A 16,430-nucleotide genomic window follows, 5' to 3' on the forward strand; every position below is an offset into this window, starting at 1 on the left:
TAAATTACATCGGCGGGATACAACAAATTTGGTTAGTTAAGGTGCACAAATTCCGAATCTAGTTCCGGAAATCCACCTTGTGAACATTTGTTAACGGAAATAACTTGGCCAGCAAATTATTTCATACAATCTTGTTTTGGCATCCTCATCATTTACGTGACTACATACGAAATTTGTTCATCATAATCATCTAAATTTGTTGTGTTCCGTTGATGTAATTTATTTATTTTATTTGTTACACTGCACTATGGAAATTTAACAATTTATTTAGGATAATTAATAACTCTGCCAATTTTAGGAAGCACACTCAGATACTCAGTGGGAGTTCGAGAGATGTTTAAATGATGGAAGTTGGCATATAAATAATAATGTTCGTTCACACGGACAGGGTGGTCAGTGGTTTTGACCAATAATCACAGTGTTCAAACAGACAGACTCGGATGGTGATCCTGATAAAAAGGGGTCGGAAACGCATACTTGTATTTTTTAAATATTTTTCAACGAACCCAATAAGCCAACAAACGTTTAAACACTGCGTTGTCGTGTGTAACAACTGTTTTTTTTAACTTTCGCGTTTTAACTTAACACTTGCGTGTTGTAACACGAAATTTAGATCCGTTCCTGACCCGTTTAAAGACATTTCGAAACTGGAAATTTGTGGAAATCTACATAGTGGACAGTGTAATCTATACACAGATAATGAATAAACTATTTTATATATTCCTGTAAGATCAGATTAGACAAATACACAAGCTAAGTACTGAGACGTTTAAAAAATAATTTGTCTTGGGTTATTGTATATTTTTTTCTGAGTGAGTTGTATATCGTTTTAACGAGTTCACTTTTGGTCACACACATAAGTATTCTAAAAGCTGAGTTTAAGAAACCAGAGGCTTGCGATATAGGTACTTAAGTTATTGGAGCAATAACAGCAAGATAGAGGTACATTTGAGTAGAGATTGCTCTACAATATTGCGGATTTAATTAGTTTAGATTAATAAAATTAGAAGTTCTAGGGAGACATCTTTAAAAATTTCCCGCTTAGTTATATTACCCTGCTTTTCTTACACTTGCAAAATACCTAAAAGGATTTCGAAATATATTCGTATCCGTGAAAAAGATAACGTTAAACTTGTGGAAAAAATATATATATTAAAATATACTTTCAAATATCAAGCGATTTTGAAACTTTGAGCATACTTTCAACATATTTTTAAAACGTTAAATTAAATATTAAATTAAATTCGACGACAAGTAGTGTTTTTAAGAAAAGAAAATGGTACCTTGCTCACCCAGAATGTTGTCTTCCCGTAAAAGACTGGGAGTCTGTGAATAGAATCTACCTCTTCTGTTCAGACTAGTTCTGTTGCTTGGGTTTGGGAAAAGAGCCCCATCTTGTTTTTGATTATTGAAAAGGTGTTGAAAACCGTTATATATGAGACCTCTAGTTTGGCGTCCATTCGTCAAGTGCCGTGTTGGCACTGGACCTGGCCAGTGCCGGGATTTCGCCTCTTTAGGAAATGACGCACGAGTTGCGCTTGGCGCCCAAACTCCGCTCCTGGATTCTTTGCAGGTGCTGCAGCTGGGCAGGTGTAGGGGCGTGGGATCCGGATCCCCCGGAGGATGACGCAGCTGCCGCTGCCGAGGAGGTAGAAGCGGAGGCGCCACCTCCGGAATTGTGGTGCTGGGTGTGGTGCTGGTGGTGGTGAGACGGAGTGCCCGGTCCATTGTTTCCAATCTGCTGCGGCAACGACTGGCGCCGACGACGTAGGGCCGGACTCAGATTGTAAGTTATTTTTGCCTGGGCCAGCAGTTCCTTGAACACCTAGTGTCGAAGTCGAAGTCGAAGTCACTATGTGGTCACTGGGTTGGGCTGACAAATGATTGCACTCACCTGGGTGATGTTTTCATTACTGGAAGCCGAGGCCTCTACAAACCCATTCTCCCAGTCCACAGTAACTACCGATTCTGTGGTGGCGTACTCAACCTACAAAAAGGTAAATTAACGTTAACGGAAGGAAGCAATTTGGGTGGCCGAAATTGTAGTGTTTTTGTGATTGTTTGTTGACCGCAAAAGACTAGTTGGAATGCCTTCAAACTCTCAGGACAGTATACTACTATTTTCAAGTGCTAATACAATTTTAGGATGCAATTTCCACCGGCAGTAGTAGAGTCCTTACAATCTTATGTGATTTCGATTAGCAATGTAGATTCTAGATATCTAAGCTGTATATTAAATTTTTTCTAATAAAAGATATAACAAGCTATTTGTGTACAACGCGTAATTTTCCGCAGTGCAGCCTCACTTGATGGCATTTCATTTCGTGTGACTTTCGCGCATAATTCGGACTTTATTCCACGACACCGCCTCTGTTTTATATCCTCCCACAGCCAAGCCAAGCCAAGCCAGTGCGTTTTTAGTTTCCACGCCAGCCGTGTCAGCCACTTTGACATTTTAAATGTTACACTTTTTCGTTGGCTGTGACATCCGAAACAGCTGGGAAAAGTGTGTGCAGATTTTAAATACACTGCCGATAATTCCTACATTTTTGCCGTGCCTTCGAAAACTACGCGGTGTCATTAAGTGAGAGGAATTCATTTGGGGCTCAGTGTAAATAAAATGAGAAAATAAGGAAGTAAGAGTGAAACGCACCTCTCGCTCGGTTTCCCCATCTGCCAAGAGGTCGATCTTGTTCCCGACAACCACAATTGGAACCGCAGTAGTGGCCTTAGTCTCGTGGATCTGATCGCGAATTGTGCGCACTTCCTCGAAAGTAGTGGCATCGGTGACGTCGTAGACCAGGATGAAAGCATCCGCCGAGGATATAGAGAGAGCCCGCATCGCCGGAAACTGAAGAAAAGGAACGTAGAAATGTTGATTTCATTTAGACGCGTTTATAGTATTCAACGATTTGTAGTATTCTTACTTAAATTTTACAATCACTTCCCCTTATTCCCCTGTGTGTCTCTGGTCTAATTAGAGGTCGTTGGTGGCCCCGTAGAGTTGACCTTGGTCTCTGGCATGTGCCCCTTGTATTTACCCTGATGCATGTTCGCAATTGTAACAGAATGCCCAACCGAAAACTGAGTTCCCATGTGTATAATTTATGAATTGTGTTTCGAGCCTTTCAAAGGCCCAGCACTCAGCGCTGAGTAACGAATTGTGATGGTTTGTAAAGCATCGGAATTTCATATATGTATGCATGTATGTATGTGTACGATTTCATTTAAGATATTTTGATTTTCATGTCAATTATGGAATCGAAATCTTGTAAATCCAACTTTACCGTATCTCTTTACATACCTTAAACTTTGCCCGTGTTTTTCCCTATATAATAAAACACAAATGAAGGGAAACTGGGGCAGTAAATCGATGGAGATGGATCTAAAAGGAGTGGGAAATGCAGAAACCTCACCCGTAGCATTTTTGGCAGAGGATAAACACTTTGCACGGAAAAATTCGAATGAATGCGACTATGTGCCTAACCAAAAGAGGAAACGAGATAAGCCCTATCCATGCAGCGGCCCTTCAGACTGAAACCGAAATTAAAACCCGAGAAAAAACGCTTTTCAATCTTCGCATTTTTACTTGCACATCCGCATTCTTTTTCACTTTCAGTTCGCTAAGTAACGTGTATTTAGCAGTCGCTTCGCTCGACTACATGGTTCCCTATTGTTCCCTTTACTTTACTTAGTGGTTCCATTAAGTAAGCATATACTGCATAATTATGTAATACATTGATTCATAATAAAATATCTAACAATAATGTAAAGGGTCTCTGAATTTTCACCAAGGACACATAGTCACATGTCGCATAGACAGTCACAGCTCAGTTCGCTTTGTTCGGCTTGCAGTCTCTGCCTGATTGACTCCATTGGCAACATATATCCAGCATTTGGCCAGCATTCATAAGCTAGGTATGTATAGGTATGTATACTATGTAGCAAGGTGTACTACAACCTACGAGTATAGTCGTAAACGACCGCCCCCTCTGATGTTCGCTTACATGAACAAGAGCATTTCAACTCGCGCGGCGGAAGTGGCAGCGAAATTGAATCGTAAGGTTGTAATTTCCGTGCAGCCTGTTGAACGTGGATAACAATGATAAAGATGGGGGGCATTTCTGTGAAATCAGGCGATATGTATTAAGGAATCGGATTCGGAAATATGAATCCAGATCAAGTGATCAACTATCGCTCTGTGATTTAGCTTCTTTTGAATAATTTCAAAGCTTTTGGGATCCAGTCGCAGCCCTTTTAGAGTAATTAAAAACGCTGCTGCTTAGGGACTACGGTAGTAATTCTACCAACTGGAACTACTGAGCATTCTGCCACAGGATGAGTCAGCATGAATGCCTGCTTCTGGCTGACCACATGAAATTTATATGCAGCGCGAGTGTGGATGCACTAAGGATACCCTACATACCATTTAAGTATAAATTCACTTTAATCAAGTTCACTTTAAATGGTTATTACTGATTAAATAATGGCTAATTAACGAAAAAAATCCACAACGTTAATAAATCTTAAGCCACTTAAAACAAGAGTTAACGAAGTTAATCTAAGCGTAAAATACGTGGCGAAAGTTTTGCTCACCTCGTATGAACCGGCAGTGTCCAGAATATCAAGGGTAAGACTCACGCCGGCGATGGAAAAATTGCCTTGGTGCATTTCCTCAATGGTCCGCTTGTATTTGGTGCTAAATGTGTTGTACAGAAACTGGGTGATTATTGACGTTTTGCCCACTTTTGCAGAGCCCATGACGACGATTTTGTGGCGTGCGTTGGCCGGTCCAATGGCATCATCTACCGCGTTATTTCTACCAACCCTGCGATTGCGTGATTTTCGGTTGACATTGAGGTAGGGGAAAAAAGAATTAGATGAAACATGAATTATAACACATAAAACGCGACTTGAGTTGGTAAATTGCTGTGTAATTTAATTAGTGCATAGCTTAATGCAAGGCTTTGCTCTTTTTTATACCCTAGGAGAGGATATATTGAATTTAGTCAGAACTTTGCAACGCAGAGGTAAAGACATTTGCCATAGACAGCTGGATTGCAAGTTGCAAGTTGGAAGAACAGGGAATACTCTGTGCAAATACTCTGTACACTGTAACTCAGCGGTACGATCAAACTCCAAATTTGGTTGGAAAATGACTACAAGGACATAGAATCCATTGCTGACAGCTTATAATTTGTCCCGAGAAATCAGAAATCAGGAACATCCAAATGAATTAAGGAAAGCATCGCAAAATCAAAAGTTATACCCAACTATGGATTACCATCCTCAATACTAAGTGCTAATGTATATTACTCAGCTTTCTTGCTACCTTTCCGGTATTTCATAAATAATTGTTCCTAATAGGAAAAATGCAAGAAAATAAAAGGAAAAATGTAATCAAAAGCACGAAGAACTTGAAATTCTTGTCCTGACAGGCGAAACAAATGAAAAGTATGCAAACAACGAACATAACTGACTGCGCTCTTCTTTCCCTTCATTTGTTTGTCTTTTGAACATAGTCGAATAAAAAAGTGCAACCTTAGAGCTGAAAAAATTAAGTCAGTTAAAGTAAAATTAGAATTTTATAGATTTTTGGAACACTTTGGTGATAAACTTCGTCAAATCATTTTTCACTTATTTTTTTCTTGCAACTATTATGGCTGCAATCGCCAAATGCCATATATTTCCTAACACTTTGGGATGATATCCTCTGTTTGCACTCTCTTTAATATATTAATGGTGGTATTGCTTTAATATACATTTATAAGTGGCAACAGTGAATAGGCTTCTATGCGCGACACCACAAACATTACAAATATGATTTTCCAACGTATATCTACTACATCTACTTACTTATCACGTTTGGGCTTCTCCTCGGCATTGTCGTCCTTCATGAACGAGGGCTGCAGGCTGAAGCGGCGGCGTAAGTGGCGGCCACGCATGTTGCAATCCTTGGAATACCTGTGTGGTCTCCTGATTATTGTGGCTACTGATAAATCAACGACCCTCGCTTAAGACCTAATGTTCATTCGCTTGCCGTCTTTTATTAGCAGCTGTCCATGTAAACGTAGCTCGAAACGTACCGCTAACTGGCAAGCTGTTAGTCCATCGTACTTAGCTTGTTATTAGCCCATTTAGCTTCGTTCTCTTTGCGCTCCGCCTTTTCACCAGAGTGTGCAAATATGTTGGGAATGTAAATTTTCGCGGAATTTTCCCGTGCTCACCTGCAAGTACAAGGGGTTGTGGATGAGAGACAAAACAATAACAAGACACCTTCTTTTGCTGCTGCTGGATGTCAGGATTGTCATAAAAAGCCCAATAATTATCAACCCAACAAAGAGGAGGGATTAGCCCCAAGGAACTGTCAAAGATTTGATTTTGTTGGTTGGTTTACATTGTTATTTTATTACCCAAGAGACCGCAGAGACGCAGAGTTCTTAGTCGGGAGGAGAAAGTTGTTAAATTGTTCTTAAACAATTCGATTTGCATACAGTCTAGTGTGGGTCAGCAAAATTCATGTGTAAAAGGACACATAAAATCTTCTATAATATTTGCGAATCGATTTATGTTTGGCAATGTTTAAATGATACCTAAAACTGAATTGCCTTTCTCAATACATACCAAGGATATCATATCTTAAGCTTTAAAACGGAACGTGATGGACTGAAAGAAAGGGCCGCAATAATTTGCAAAGCAACAGGCGACAGAAACAATGGTCACAACAAACAAAGACACACAAAGATACTTCTCGGGGGCCCCTGATAAGTTTTCCTTTCTGTTTCTGTTTTTTGGGCTTACGTTCGCTGAAGAATACTAATGAATTGGGGCGGTGGGCCTTTCAAAAGGGATAAAGGATAAAGGCAGGGAAAGTCTGATGAAAAACAAATAAACAATCAGAGCAAGGACAAGCAGAGCTAAATTAAATGTCACAAGATAAACAAACTAAGAATGTTATTTTTCGGATGAGGCTGAACACCATAAGACAAAATAATAACGAAATAATAATCACGGCTGATGAACGGATCTGAAAAATACGACTTTTGGTCACAACTGGAAATCCAGTTTCTTTGTCGGTAACACAGCCATGAAATGGACCAGAAATCCTTGAAAATATACACGGGGATAAAAGACATACACTCGCTATAGCAATCCAGGGTAATTTGGTATTTCGATCTAAATGAAAAAACAACACAACAAGAATGATGTAGTCGAACTGCTCGACTATCAGTTACCCGTTACTTGGCTTAAGGAGGAGGGAGATTCGCAATAAAAGGAGGACACTGTTATAAATAATAAAACGTTATATAAATAAAAGATTAAGAGTTCCATTTCCCCCTGAGCTAATGCTTATTTAAATAATTGTATATGGTGTTAGGTCTATCGACACGCAAAATCACCATTTGCTTGCTTAAGTATTTCCGAAAGTGTTATAGGTTTTCCGGCATTTTGTTTTTAGGTTTTTTAAACGAGGGCTCAAGTAATTATACATGCCAGCTTGCCTCATGAGAGATAAGAGAACTGTTCTTGGGTGACTGCGTTAGTGGGGTAAAGGCAATGTGGGACATGCATAGGTATCAGTTATGTTGGCGCGAGTTGGTCTCTGCCTAATGAATGACATGAAAAAGGCAATTTAAATAAACCCACACATTCATAAACAAAATAAAAGGGGTGAAAATGGTTGGCCTTCGCCGAAGGCTATGCGAAATGCGACCCCTTTCTAACACTTGGGCGAAAAAAATGTTTAAATTAAGTAAAAAACAGTGCGTGTGCAGTTTCCACAAACGTTATAGGCGAGTTCCTTGACTAGGATACCCTAGTTTATATTCTACATATTTGTTGTACACGCACTTATTAACTGGGTTTATTTTCTGTAGTATTCTGTATTTTCTAAAATCGGCTCAGCTAGTTTTCTTGCTCAAGAACATGTACATATTTACTGTATCGGTAACTGTTACACACTTTTCAAAGATTGTAGCGTACCTTTTCACTCTACGAGTAACAGGTATAAAATCAGCCACAAGCCATAAACTTTAAAGCCCAGATATTTGATACTTGTGTTATTTGTCGGCTAAGTGGAAAAAAGAAATAACATTTCGGCAACACAGAAAAATTATTTCGATTATTTGTAACAAGAATCTGGCAACAATCGAGCTGACAGCTATGTAAATCTAACTTAAACTGTCGCTGGTTATAAAGAGGAGGTACTGAAACAGCCTTTTTTCTGTATGTGCAGGCAACAAAAGTCTGAGTAGTGAATTCTGAGTCAACGAGGAAAGGCCAATAACCCAAAGCAGCCAAATGACATGCTGGTACACAAGAGCTCCTTATCAGCCATGGGTCATGTGTGTGGATGTGAGTGCTGTTTTCAGCTAGCCACAGTGGTGCAAATATGGCATTTTTGTGGGCAGAATTGGTTAATTGCTTGTTGAAGTGTCACTAAAATCTTTAGCTGTTTACTTATGATATCATATTAATATTAGAATAATATTGCCATGGGTAGAATAAGAGCCTTCGTAAATAATGGGTCAATGATCGCATACATTAATTAAAATGATTTTCTTCTTTAACCAGCCACTACACTTATCGTAATATTTTTGAAAAATACAACAACTTTACGATTTATATCAGCACGGCACGGATCATTCGAATCGAAGCCCCCTATTTAAAGTTCCCATCATTCTAAGCATATTTTCAGTTGCTCAGGGACACAGTTGCGGAAAAACTGCCTTTTGTTATCGCAAAAGTGTCGCTCCACTTTTCCGTTTCCTAAGCTGTCAGAACGGCGGTCTTCAAATGTTTGCCAGAACCTGCAGATTTAGCTCAAACATACAACGAACTACAGAATACAGCAACAGTTGAATAACTTTTTCCCAATAAAATGGTTTTGTTGCTACTATCCCCACTCCCAGCGGACTGGAGATCTGTGTCTCCGCAAGTCTGGGGTTTCCAATTGTTGTCGTTTTAATTGGTGTTTCATGTTTAGGGCGACTTATTAGGGCTCAAAGGCAACAAGATTCTGAATTGGGGTGTCAATGAATAACTTTATTCGCCATAAACGCAATAGTGGGGTTGCAATCACATCATTTACTTACAGCAAAATAAAAAAACTTCACAGCCGAAAGCCACTGCAGCTTAGGCTTAAGCATACAGCGTACAATAAATAATAAATAAGCAATAAATAAATATTATATTTTCCCTGACTACGGCCAACCGCGAATACTTGAGAATATCCTTGAAGTGGGGTATAGTGGAGCTAACAATTTTGTGAAAGGTAATCTGCATGGCAGTCATACCAATGAGTGAGCGATTTCATACGAAACAGATAAGTGTTAATTACGTTTTTTTGATGGTTGGCTTTAATAGGAATTATATACGTGTCAAATACGAAATCCATTAAAATGGGGGAACATAAGTCGTAAAGCTGGCAGTTTTCAATGAAAAGGGGATAAAACGATCGGGATAATATGAGATTGAACCCTGGGCATTGATGAGTAATAAGGGCAATAATCGGCACTTGGCCATGACAATGATTACGTTTAATGCCAATAGAGCTGTTTATCTGTGCGTAAAATAAACATTTTATCTGATTATCGATTCCGGTAACTGAGTTAATGAAATAACGCACACGTCGAAGAGATATAAGGAAATCCTTTGGTTCGGTTGGGAAAAATAATGCCATTGACCAAAAAGCTATGAGATTAGTGGTATAAAGTTAGTCAACAATAATACTAATCACCAAAGAGGCAAAGAAATATGAACCATTTAAAACCATATAAACAAAAGTATAATTCAAGAAAAACTTGCAAATCTTTTTCGTCGAATGTAGCACTTATTTATGGTAAAATAAATAAATTCATTGATTTAGATATGACAAGCGTTAAGATTAATTAATATTAATTAAGATTAAAATAAATTGCCAAATCAACTTGATCAAGATGTTTCGGTAATTGTAAATATTTGTGAAAAGGTTGTATTTTAGTAAGTCGACCAGCATAGCTAAATTCAGTTATATTATCTTTATCAATAAACATATACCTCCACATATTTCTTCTTGCTTAACCTTGCCAAAATTCCTCCAAATAATGTAACAAATTAAGGTTTCAATCTGTGCAGTTTTGCATTGTGCACGGTAGAAAAAAGGCACCACACGTCATATTGAGTAGCTTCAGTCAAAATACGTTTCTTCTTTAAAAATAAGTGATACTCGTGTATCTGGATATGAAACAAAAAAGCCACAGTTGATGTTCAGCGGAAAACCAAAGATTTAAAATATTGTATGAATATTTTACCACTCAAATTTAACCGATTCTTTTGGTACCTGTTCTTCGAGGGTGTTTTCACTTTGAAATTTGTAAGTTTAATTACTTTCTTGATATGTTACAGTTGTCAAAGAACACTGAAATCACAGAAACACAAGTAAAAAAAGATTCTTTACCATGTACGAAAGAAATAACAAAGTTTCCTTTTAGTTTTCGTCTAGGGTGGTGTTTTATTTCCTGCTAAGAGTGGACTGTTTTTGTAGCTGTTGAGATGGAAATTGTTTTGGACCAGGTGCGATGGAACAACACGCTGCGTCGAGTTCCCGGGAAAAACTGTCAGGGAACCGAGCATTACACTTGATGCATGCCCGAATTGAAAGTCAGAGGACCGAAGGTCGACCCGAAGCTCAATCCGGCCAGCCGAAGTGTGCCATGATGGGGGTTGCTTTCGCTGGGTGGTGAGGTGCAAAGAAGTAAAGAAGTTTTTGGGTGTCAAAGCGCCACAAGTGCATGCCAAAAAACGAAGAAAAGGCACAAGCACAACAAAGCTGGAAGAAGTGGGTTTCACATCCTGCCGAAGCAGGAGATTCCTTTGACCAGAGGTCATGCGAAAAAATCGGGTGGCAAGGCGGGCGGAAGGGCACGGCGAAACTTTAGCTGAATGCTGAGCTTTTTCCTAAAGAGCTTTCGAGCTAAGTAGATGCAACAGCTACGGGATACACATGGCAAAAGATACATTCAAATACTGCGAAAAGGTTAACTGCAAACGGTATGTGTACTTAATGCGGGGATGTACCCAAGTAAGGGACAACACATTTTACGATATTAATAAAAACAAAAAAACAAACCTTTTATATGCTTTAAAACTTTACTGAAATAGTAATGTCTGTAATGACCTTTTGTTGAGGCTTAACGAAAGCAAGGTTTTTGGTTGTTTATCTGACATTTAATATCTTTATATCTATCATGGGCAGTACAAACTATAGGGAAGCCATTCCAACCAAGGGAATACAAACGATCGAGACCCAAACTATACAAGTGTTTGTTTCATATATTAGTATAAATAAGTGTCAAGGCAAATGATTTGTTTGCAAGACTAAAATCTGCACTGCGAAAATATATTCGATGGTTTTCTTCCTGTTTGCAATTCAATAAGTTTCCGGAGCGCGAACGCATTTACTTTTCCAGAAACTTTTTTGATTCTATTAAAAATGGTGCGACAGACAATATCAGCGATAATTGAATGAACCTGCAACAACGAAAATTCTTCATTCAAAGTTGCGGCTGCGTTTGGAAATTGGGTGGATAAAAGGATAAACAGTGGACGGGGAAAATATTGTTGATGAGAGCATACTTTTGTGCCCTACTAAAAGTAATTTAAAAGCTATTGTTATGTCTGTAGGCCAACCCATTTATCCACTTCTTTCACGACCAAAAATATTTAAAATTTACCAACGAGTCGTGGCAATTTCCTTTGGGGCAATCGTTCAGTTTGCTCCGGAGTCATATGCTGATGTGTACTAATGTTGTGCGGGTACCACATGCCACCTGGAAACAGTTCAATCATAATAAAGCCCCAGTGAGTTTTTAATGATTCAAAAAGACAAATGGCAGCTTTGTTCAGCGGTTTGTTATGCGGGTCAAAGGCCATAGAAGTCGATATACATTGGTGCATATGCTTGGGCGCTGACTTTGATGGCTCTTTAATTTACATATTTTTCTGCATGTGTAAAACTGTGTCAACTAAAGCGTGTTTCGCTTCCCTTACTTCAATATACCCTTTCTGGGGTACATGGGTGTTAGAGTGAGCGTTCGGAAAAAAAAATTCACAGCGCCGGCGTCACGTATTCGACATGCTTTTTTTCTAACTTTCTAGCTTTTATAGTTCCAGAGATCACAGGGAGGCCACATCGATTTGGCTAGTGATCCTGATAAAGAATATATACCTCATAGGGTCGTGTCTGTTTCATTCCTTGTAACGAATCCAATATGCTCCTTTAATCTCTAGAAGCAACGGGTGCAACTCCCTAGCGATTGTAAAATATGATTATTATGTAAATCAAAATACGAAATGCAACAAAAAGTATGAAAGAGCAGCGGAATTGGGTGGCTTGTGTGATGTTTCAACAGTTCGCTGACGTGAACTTAAAAAAGTCTTAAAATCTGTTTATTTTATAGTGGGTGACCTAATTCGAAATAGGTAACGGGGCATGTTAAAGAGAACTGGAAAAAAAAGCTAACTATCCACGAATGATTGACCCTTCGAGGTAAGCTATAGTGTTTTTTCAAAGCGTTTGGGGGCTCTTCAAATAACGAGTGGGGATGTATATGAAACAAACATTACAACGAACAGGATTAGCTGCAATCCAGAGCAGACTAAAGCCCACCATGCTGGTTCAATACTTAGACACAGCGTCCTCATTGGTCCTCATTTCACTTTTTTCACCCCCTCGATTTATCTTTTATTTTCTGCTCTGGGGCTGTGAATTCTCTTGGGCGCATTTGGAAAATATCAGCCTTGCGCTTTGTTGGTTTTCAATCAAGATTTTGTTTGTCAATGTATTGCTGGCAACAAAAGCTAATGATTAATAACAAGCTGGCAGCTATAATAATCGATTCCCCTGGAAATAAGTTGCAATTATCGTGCATCGCAAGCAATAAAGTTCATTGGAACATCTAACCCCAATCGGAAGTAAACAGCTCAAAATCTATTTGATATATGGTTTGCTGGTTTCAAACATAATTTTTGATGACCACTTCTTTATTTTATATGATAGTCATCTTTAACTCAATTTAGATATTAAAATGGCTTTGAGAAATATGTGTATGGACTTTTTTCTTTTTATTCTGATGTATAAAAATTAACATATTACATTCCAAATTTATTGAATTTGTTCGAGATTCCATAAGAATCGTCTATACCAAAAAACATTGATTAAAGAGGCTTGGAAATGAAATGCGAGGAATGTTAATCCAGAATATGTATACAATAGTCAACATAAATACATATGAAAGTGTGCCTAGGTTTCATATGACGTAGGGAAACCATCGGTCAGTCGGCGAAATAATCAAATTAATTTTTATCGAATTAAATATGAAATTTAAAAAGCCATGCATGCAGTGCAATACGGAATTAAATGGATCGCTAATTTAAGCAGGGACTCGTGGGCTTGCCAAGGACAACCTGACAGAGGCGGAAGCAGCCGAAGAGCTGGTGACATGTCGTCACTGTCGTCACAAGTTCCCCAGGAAGCCACGCCCACTCAGCAGCTGCCCAGGGGAATTCACTAAACGCGCCAACAACAAGAGCAGAGACAGTGACATCTCAAACCCGAAGTCAATTCATCTGTCAGCATAACCGAGTCCTGCCAACAGTTTCAGTCAATTGCCCAGATCCAACATAACACAAATATACACGAAACAATTAATTCTAAAAGCAACGTGAGCGCCATAGTCCAGTATCCTGAGCCAGGATATTTGCTTTAAAGGGTCAGAAGCACTTCATTCTTCTCATTCTTTTCCCCGATTTAAGGAGCGAAGTTTTATATGGCAGTTGCCTTTCGCGGGTGGATAAGAAAAGGGCTGGCACACATGCTATAAACATGCAATTAATTATTTAAAAGCGTGAAATGCCGGCGACAGCGATTTGTACGAACGAGCGGATGAAGTCCCTTTGGGGAGTTGGCCGTCGTCTCCCCGTGGTCTAGCCCCATTGATTCGTCATTAGTCATCTGGCCAGCCGGTGAAAGGGAGGGAAAGTCACAGAAGAGGGGAGTGTAGCTTTTCCAGGTAAAAGAGGTGCTGTTTGAACAGGATATCATTAGGGACCAGAATAGTGTGTTTGGGTGGGAGTATACTACAACTTGTTGACAAATGTTCGCAATTTTGGTTTGACAAGGTCTAAGTGAAATTGGGTTGCATAGGCGTCACGGAGTAAATATAATCGTCGCTTATTAAAGAGAAGTTAAACCCTCTTGCTGTCTGGAAAACGGGACTCTTCTCTTTTACTCGGCCTCACTTTCAATTGCTACCTGAAAATCCACCGCCCAGAAACCACCTATCTGCACTCGAGAACTGCAAAAATGTAGTCAGAGATTTTTCCCCGTTGGGTTTCTCGTTCATTTTTTATACCCTTTACTCGTAGAGCGAAAACTACGTAACAGGTAGTAAAAAGTGTTTCCGACCCTATAATGCATATTGTATATAAATATATCCTTGATCAGGATCACTTTCCGAGTGGATCTGGGCATGTCCTTCGTCCGTATGAACGCACTTTTTTTTGAATTGCCCATTTCTATTCATATGCCAGAAAAAAAGTGGCCACGCCCACTGTACCGCCTAAATACATTGTCCATACTTATAATAAAAATGTTTTTAGTGTTATGAATGTGGGCATTATTTCAATGGGGGTATCGAATAGTCGAGTTCCTCGACTTTGGGCTTCTCCCATGCTGCTACTTATTTTCTTATTTGGCTTGTGACCCAATGACTTGGTCCTCGTCCTTATTTTTGGCTTGCCCCAGACTCGTTGGCGTCGACTTTCAGGTCGTTGCACTTTGGTACCCCAGTTATCGAATCTTCGATTGCTCTCTGTGTTTCAGTTTGAGCGATACGACTGCAGACGCAGGATAGGACATGTGTCAACAATCAAGCGAGTCATTTGTTATTTTCCTGCAGTGAATGAAGATTGATTGCAGTCATAAGAAAGTAATGGAGGGCTACCGGAGAGGTGGGGAAATAACTCCGCTCTCTCAGATAAATTATGCGCAATTTCCCCTTCGCAAAAAATCAGCATGAACTTATTCAGCACTTTAAAGCTTAAGTACTCCACACTAAGCTTTTCGCTGCTTAAAGCTAAAAAACTTTATGTTGTGCCAAAAAGCTCAATTCTACGAGCAAGTACATTGATATGTTTTTAAGAAAACGTCATACCCATGTGCATTTACAAAGATAGAACGTTGGAACGCTAGAACGACTTGCAGATACTCGTTACTCTGTCATAGGCAGTGCGAAGGAGACGGAAATAGGCAGGAACGAGATAGATTCCAAGGTTATACAAGCCTGGCATCAAGCCGCTGTTATGTTCATTGGTTAGGAATCTGTAGTATAATTTATCATTTTTCGCCATGAAATATTCATACCCGTTAGTCAACAAATTAAAGGCTATACTGGACTTTTTGAAAAGTATGTTTTAGATTGTACAAGTTTATATATTCTTCATCAGGATTACTAGCCCTGTCGATCCTGCCATGTCCAACAAACTTGCTTGTGCAATTTGAACTTTCTAGCTTTTGTAGTTCCCGAGAATACAGATAGACGGACATTCCCAGATCGGAATTATATGTACATATATACTAATTGTTAGAAGTTTTATAAATATTAAAAAAGTATAATTTGAAGAGTATATTGCATTCAGTAAATTACTAAGTGGTCAAAGGACTTGAGCGGTAAGTGCATCTTTCTTCCCGCACCTATCAAATCTTCCCACATTGAGGCACATTAAGGCAATTGATTATATAATACCATTGAAGAGTGCACATTTGTGTATAGAGAGTGGGCGAGAGAGATACCTCCCTCCACATGGATGTCCTAAACCTGCCGAATCACGTTTGCCAGCATGACAGGTTGGGTTGCCCCATTAGCCAAGAGTTTCTTTTTGATGAAGCAATACTCGTAGAAGTGTGTTCCTCTGGATTCGTATTTGTTTGGAGCCGTAAATGTAACCTATTGGATAAGTATGGATGCGATTGCAATAGTGGTGTCATCATCATTTTAACTTGCGAAAATAGAAAAATACCTGGGATTCATTCCACTTGCCTATCTATAAATGGCCATCATATGAAGCTCGAATGAAGCGGACTTAGGAATAACGTGTTATTCGTATTTCAATGGTTCTTTCTCCTATTTATTATTTATTTTTTATATTTCCATATTTTACTTCTGCCATAAGCCGGACGCGTTTGGCAAACCCAAAACAATGAAATTGCAGCGTTTCAAAGTGCAGCTTACCGAGTGTTGTATGTAGATATGGGCAGCATTATCAGATAAAACAATAATTAAAAAACTAAAATTACTTCAAATTAAATTGCGACTACCAAACGTATCGAACAAAGCCTGCTCTGGCGTGGTTTACTAGAAACAATGGCTTTCTCACTTTTTGGGATCACT

General features: G+C 39.1%; 1 protein-coding gene across 3 annotated transcripts; it reads right to left on the minus strand.

The window, feature by feature from the left end:
- Positions 1-254: 254 nt before the first annotated feature.
- On the minus strand, positions 255-16,386 carry LOC122623373 (ras-related protein Rap-2b). Of its 3 annotated transcripts, none has more exons than XM_043802501.1 (7): positions 16,272-16,386; positions 6,022-6,227; positions 5,857-5,964; positions 4,597-4,828; positions 2,654-2,851; positions 1,895-1,987; positions 255-1,825 (listed from the first exon to the last, which is right to left on the minus strand). In XM_043802501.1, the coding sequence occupies exons 2-7, from the start codon at positions 6,030-6,032 to the stop codon at positions 1,514-1,516; spliced, it is 954 nt and encodes a 317-aa protein (XP_043658436.1). In that variant the 5' UTR covers positions 6,033-6,227; positions 16,272-16,386; the 3' UTR covers positions 255-1,513. The 3 variants fall into 3 exon arrangements, with proteins under 3 accessions (XP_043658436.1, XP_043658437.1, XP_043658438.1); XM_043802502.1 differs by lacking the exon at positions 16,272-16,386 and adding an exon at positions 10,439-10,566; XM_043802503.1 differs by having other exon boundaries at positions 256-1,825; positions 5,857-6,021; positions 6,087-6,227; positions 16,272-16,385.
- Positions 16,387-16,430: the final 44 nt, after the last annotated feature.

The sequence above is a fragment of the Drosophila teissieri genome, chromosome X (genome assembly GCF_016746235.2).
Source record: "Drosophila teissieri strain GT53w chromosome X, Prin_Dtei_1.1, whole genome shotgun sequence".
Classification (NCBI taxonomy): domain Eukaryota; kingdom Metazoa; phylum Arthropoda; class Insecta; order Diptera; family Drosophilidae; genus Drosophila; species Drosophila teissieri.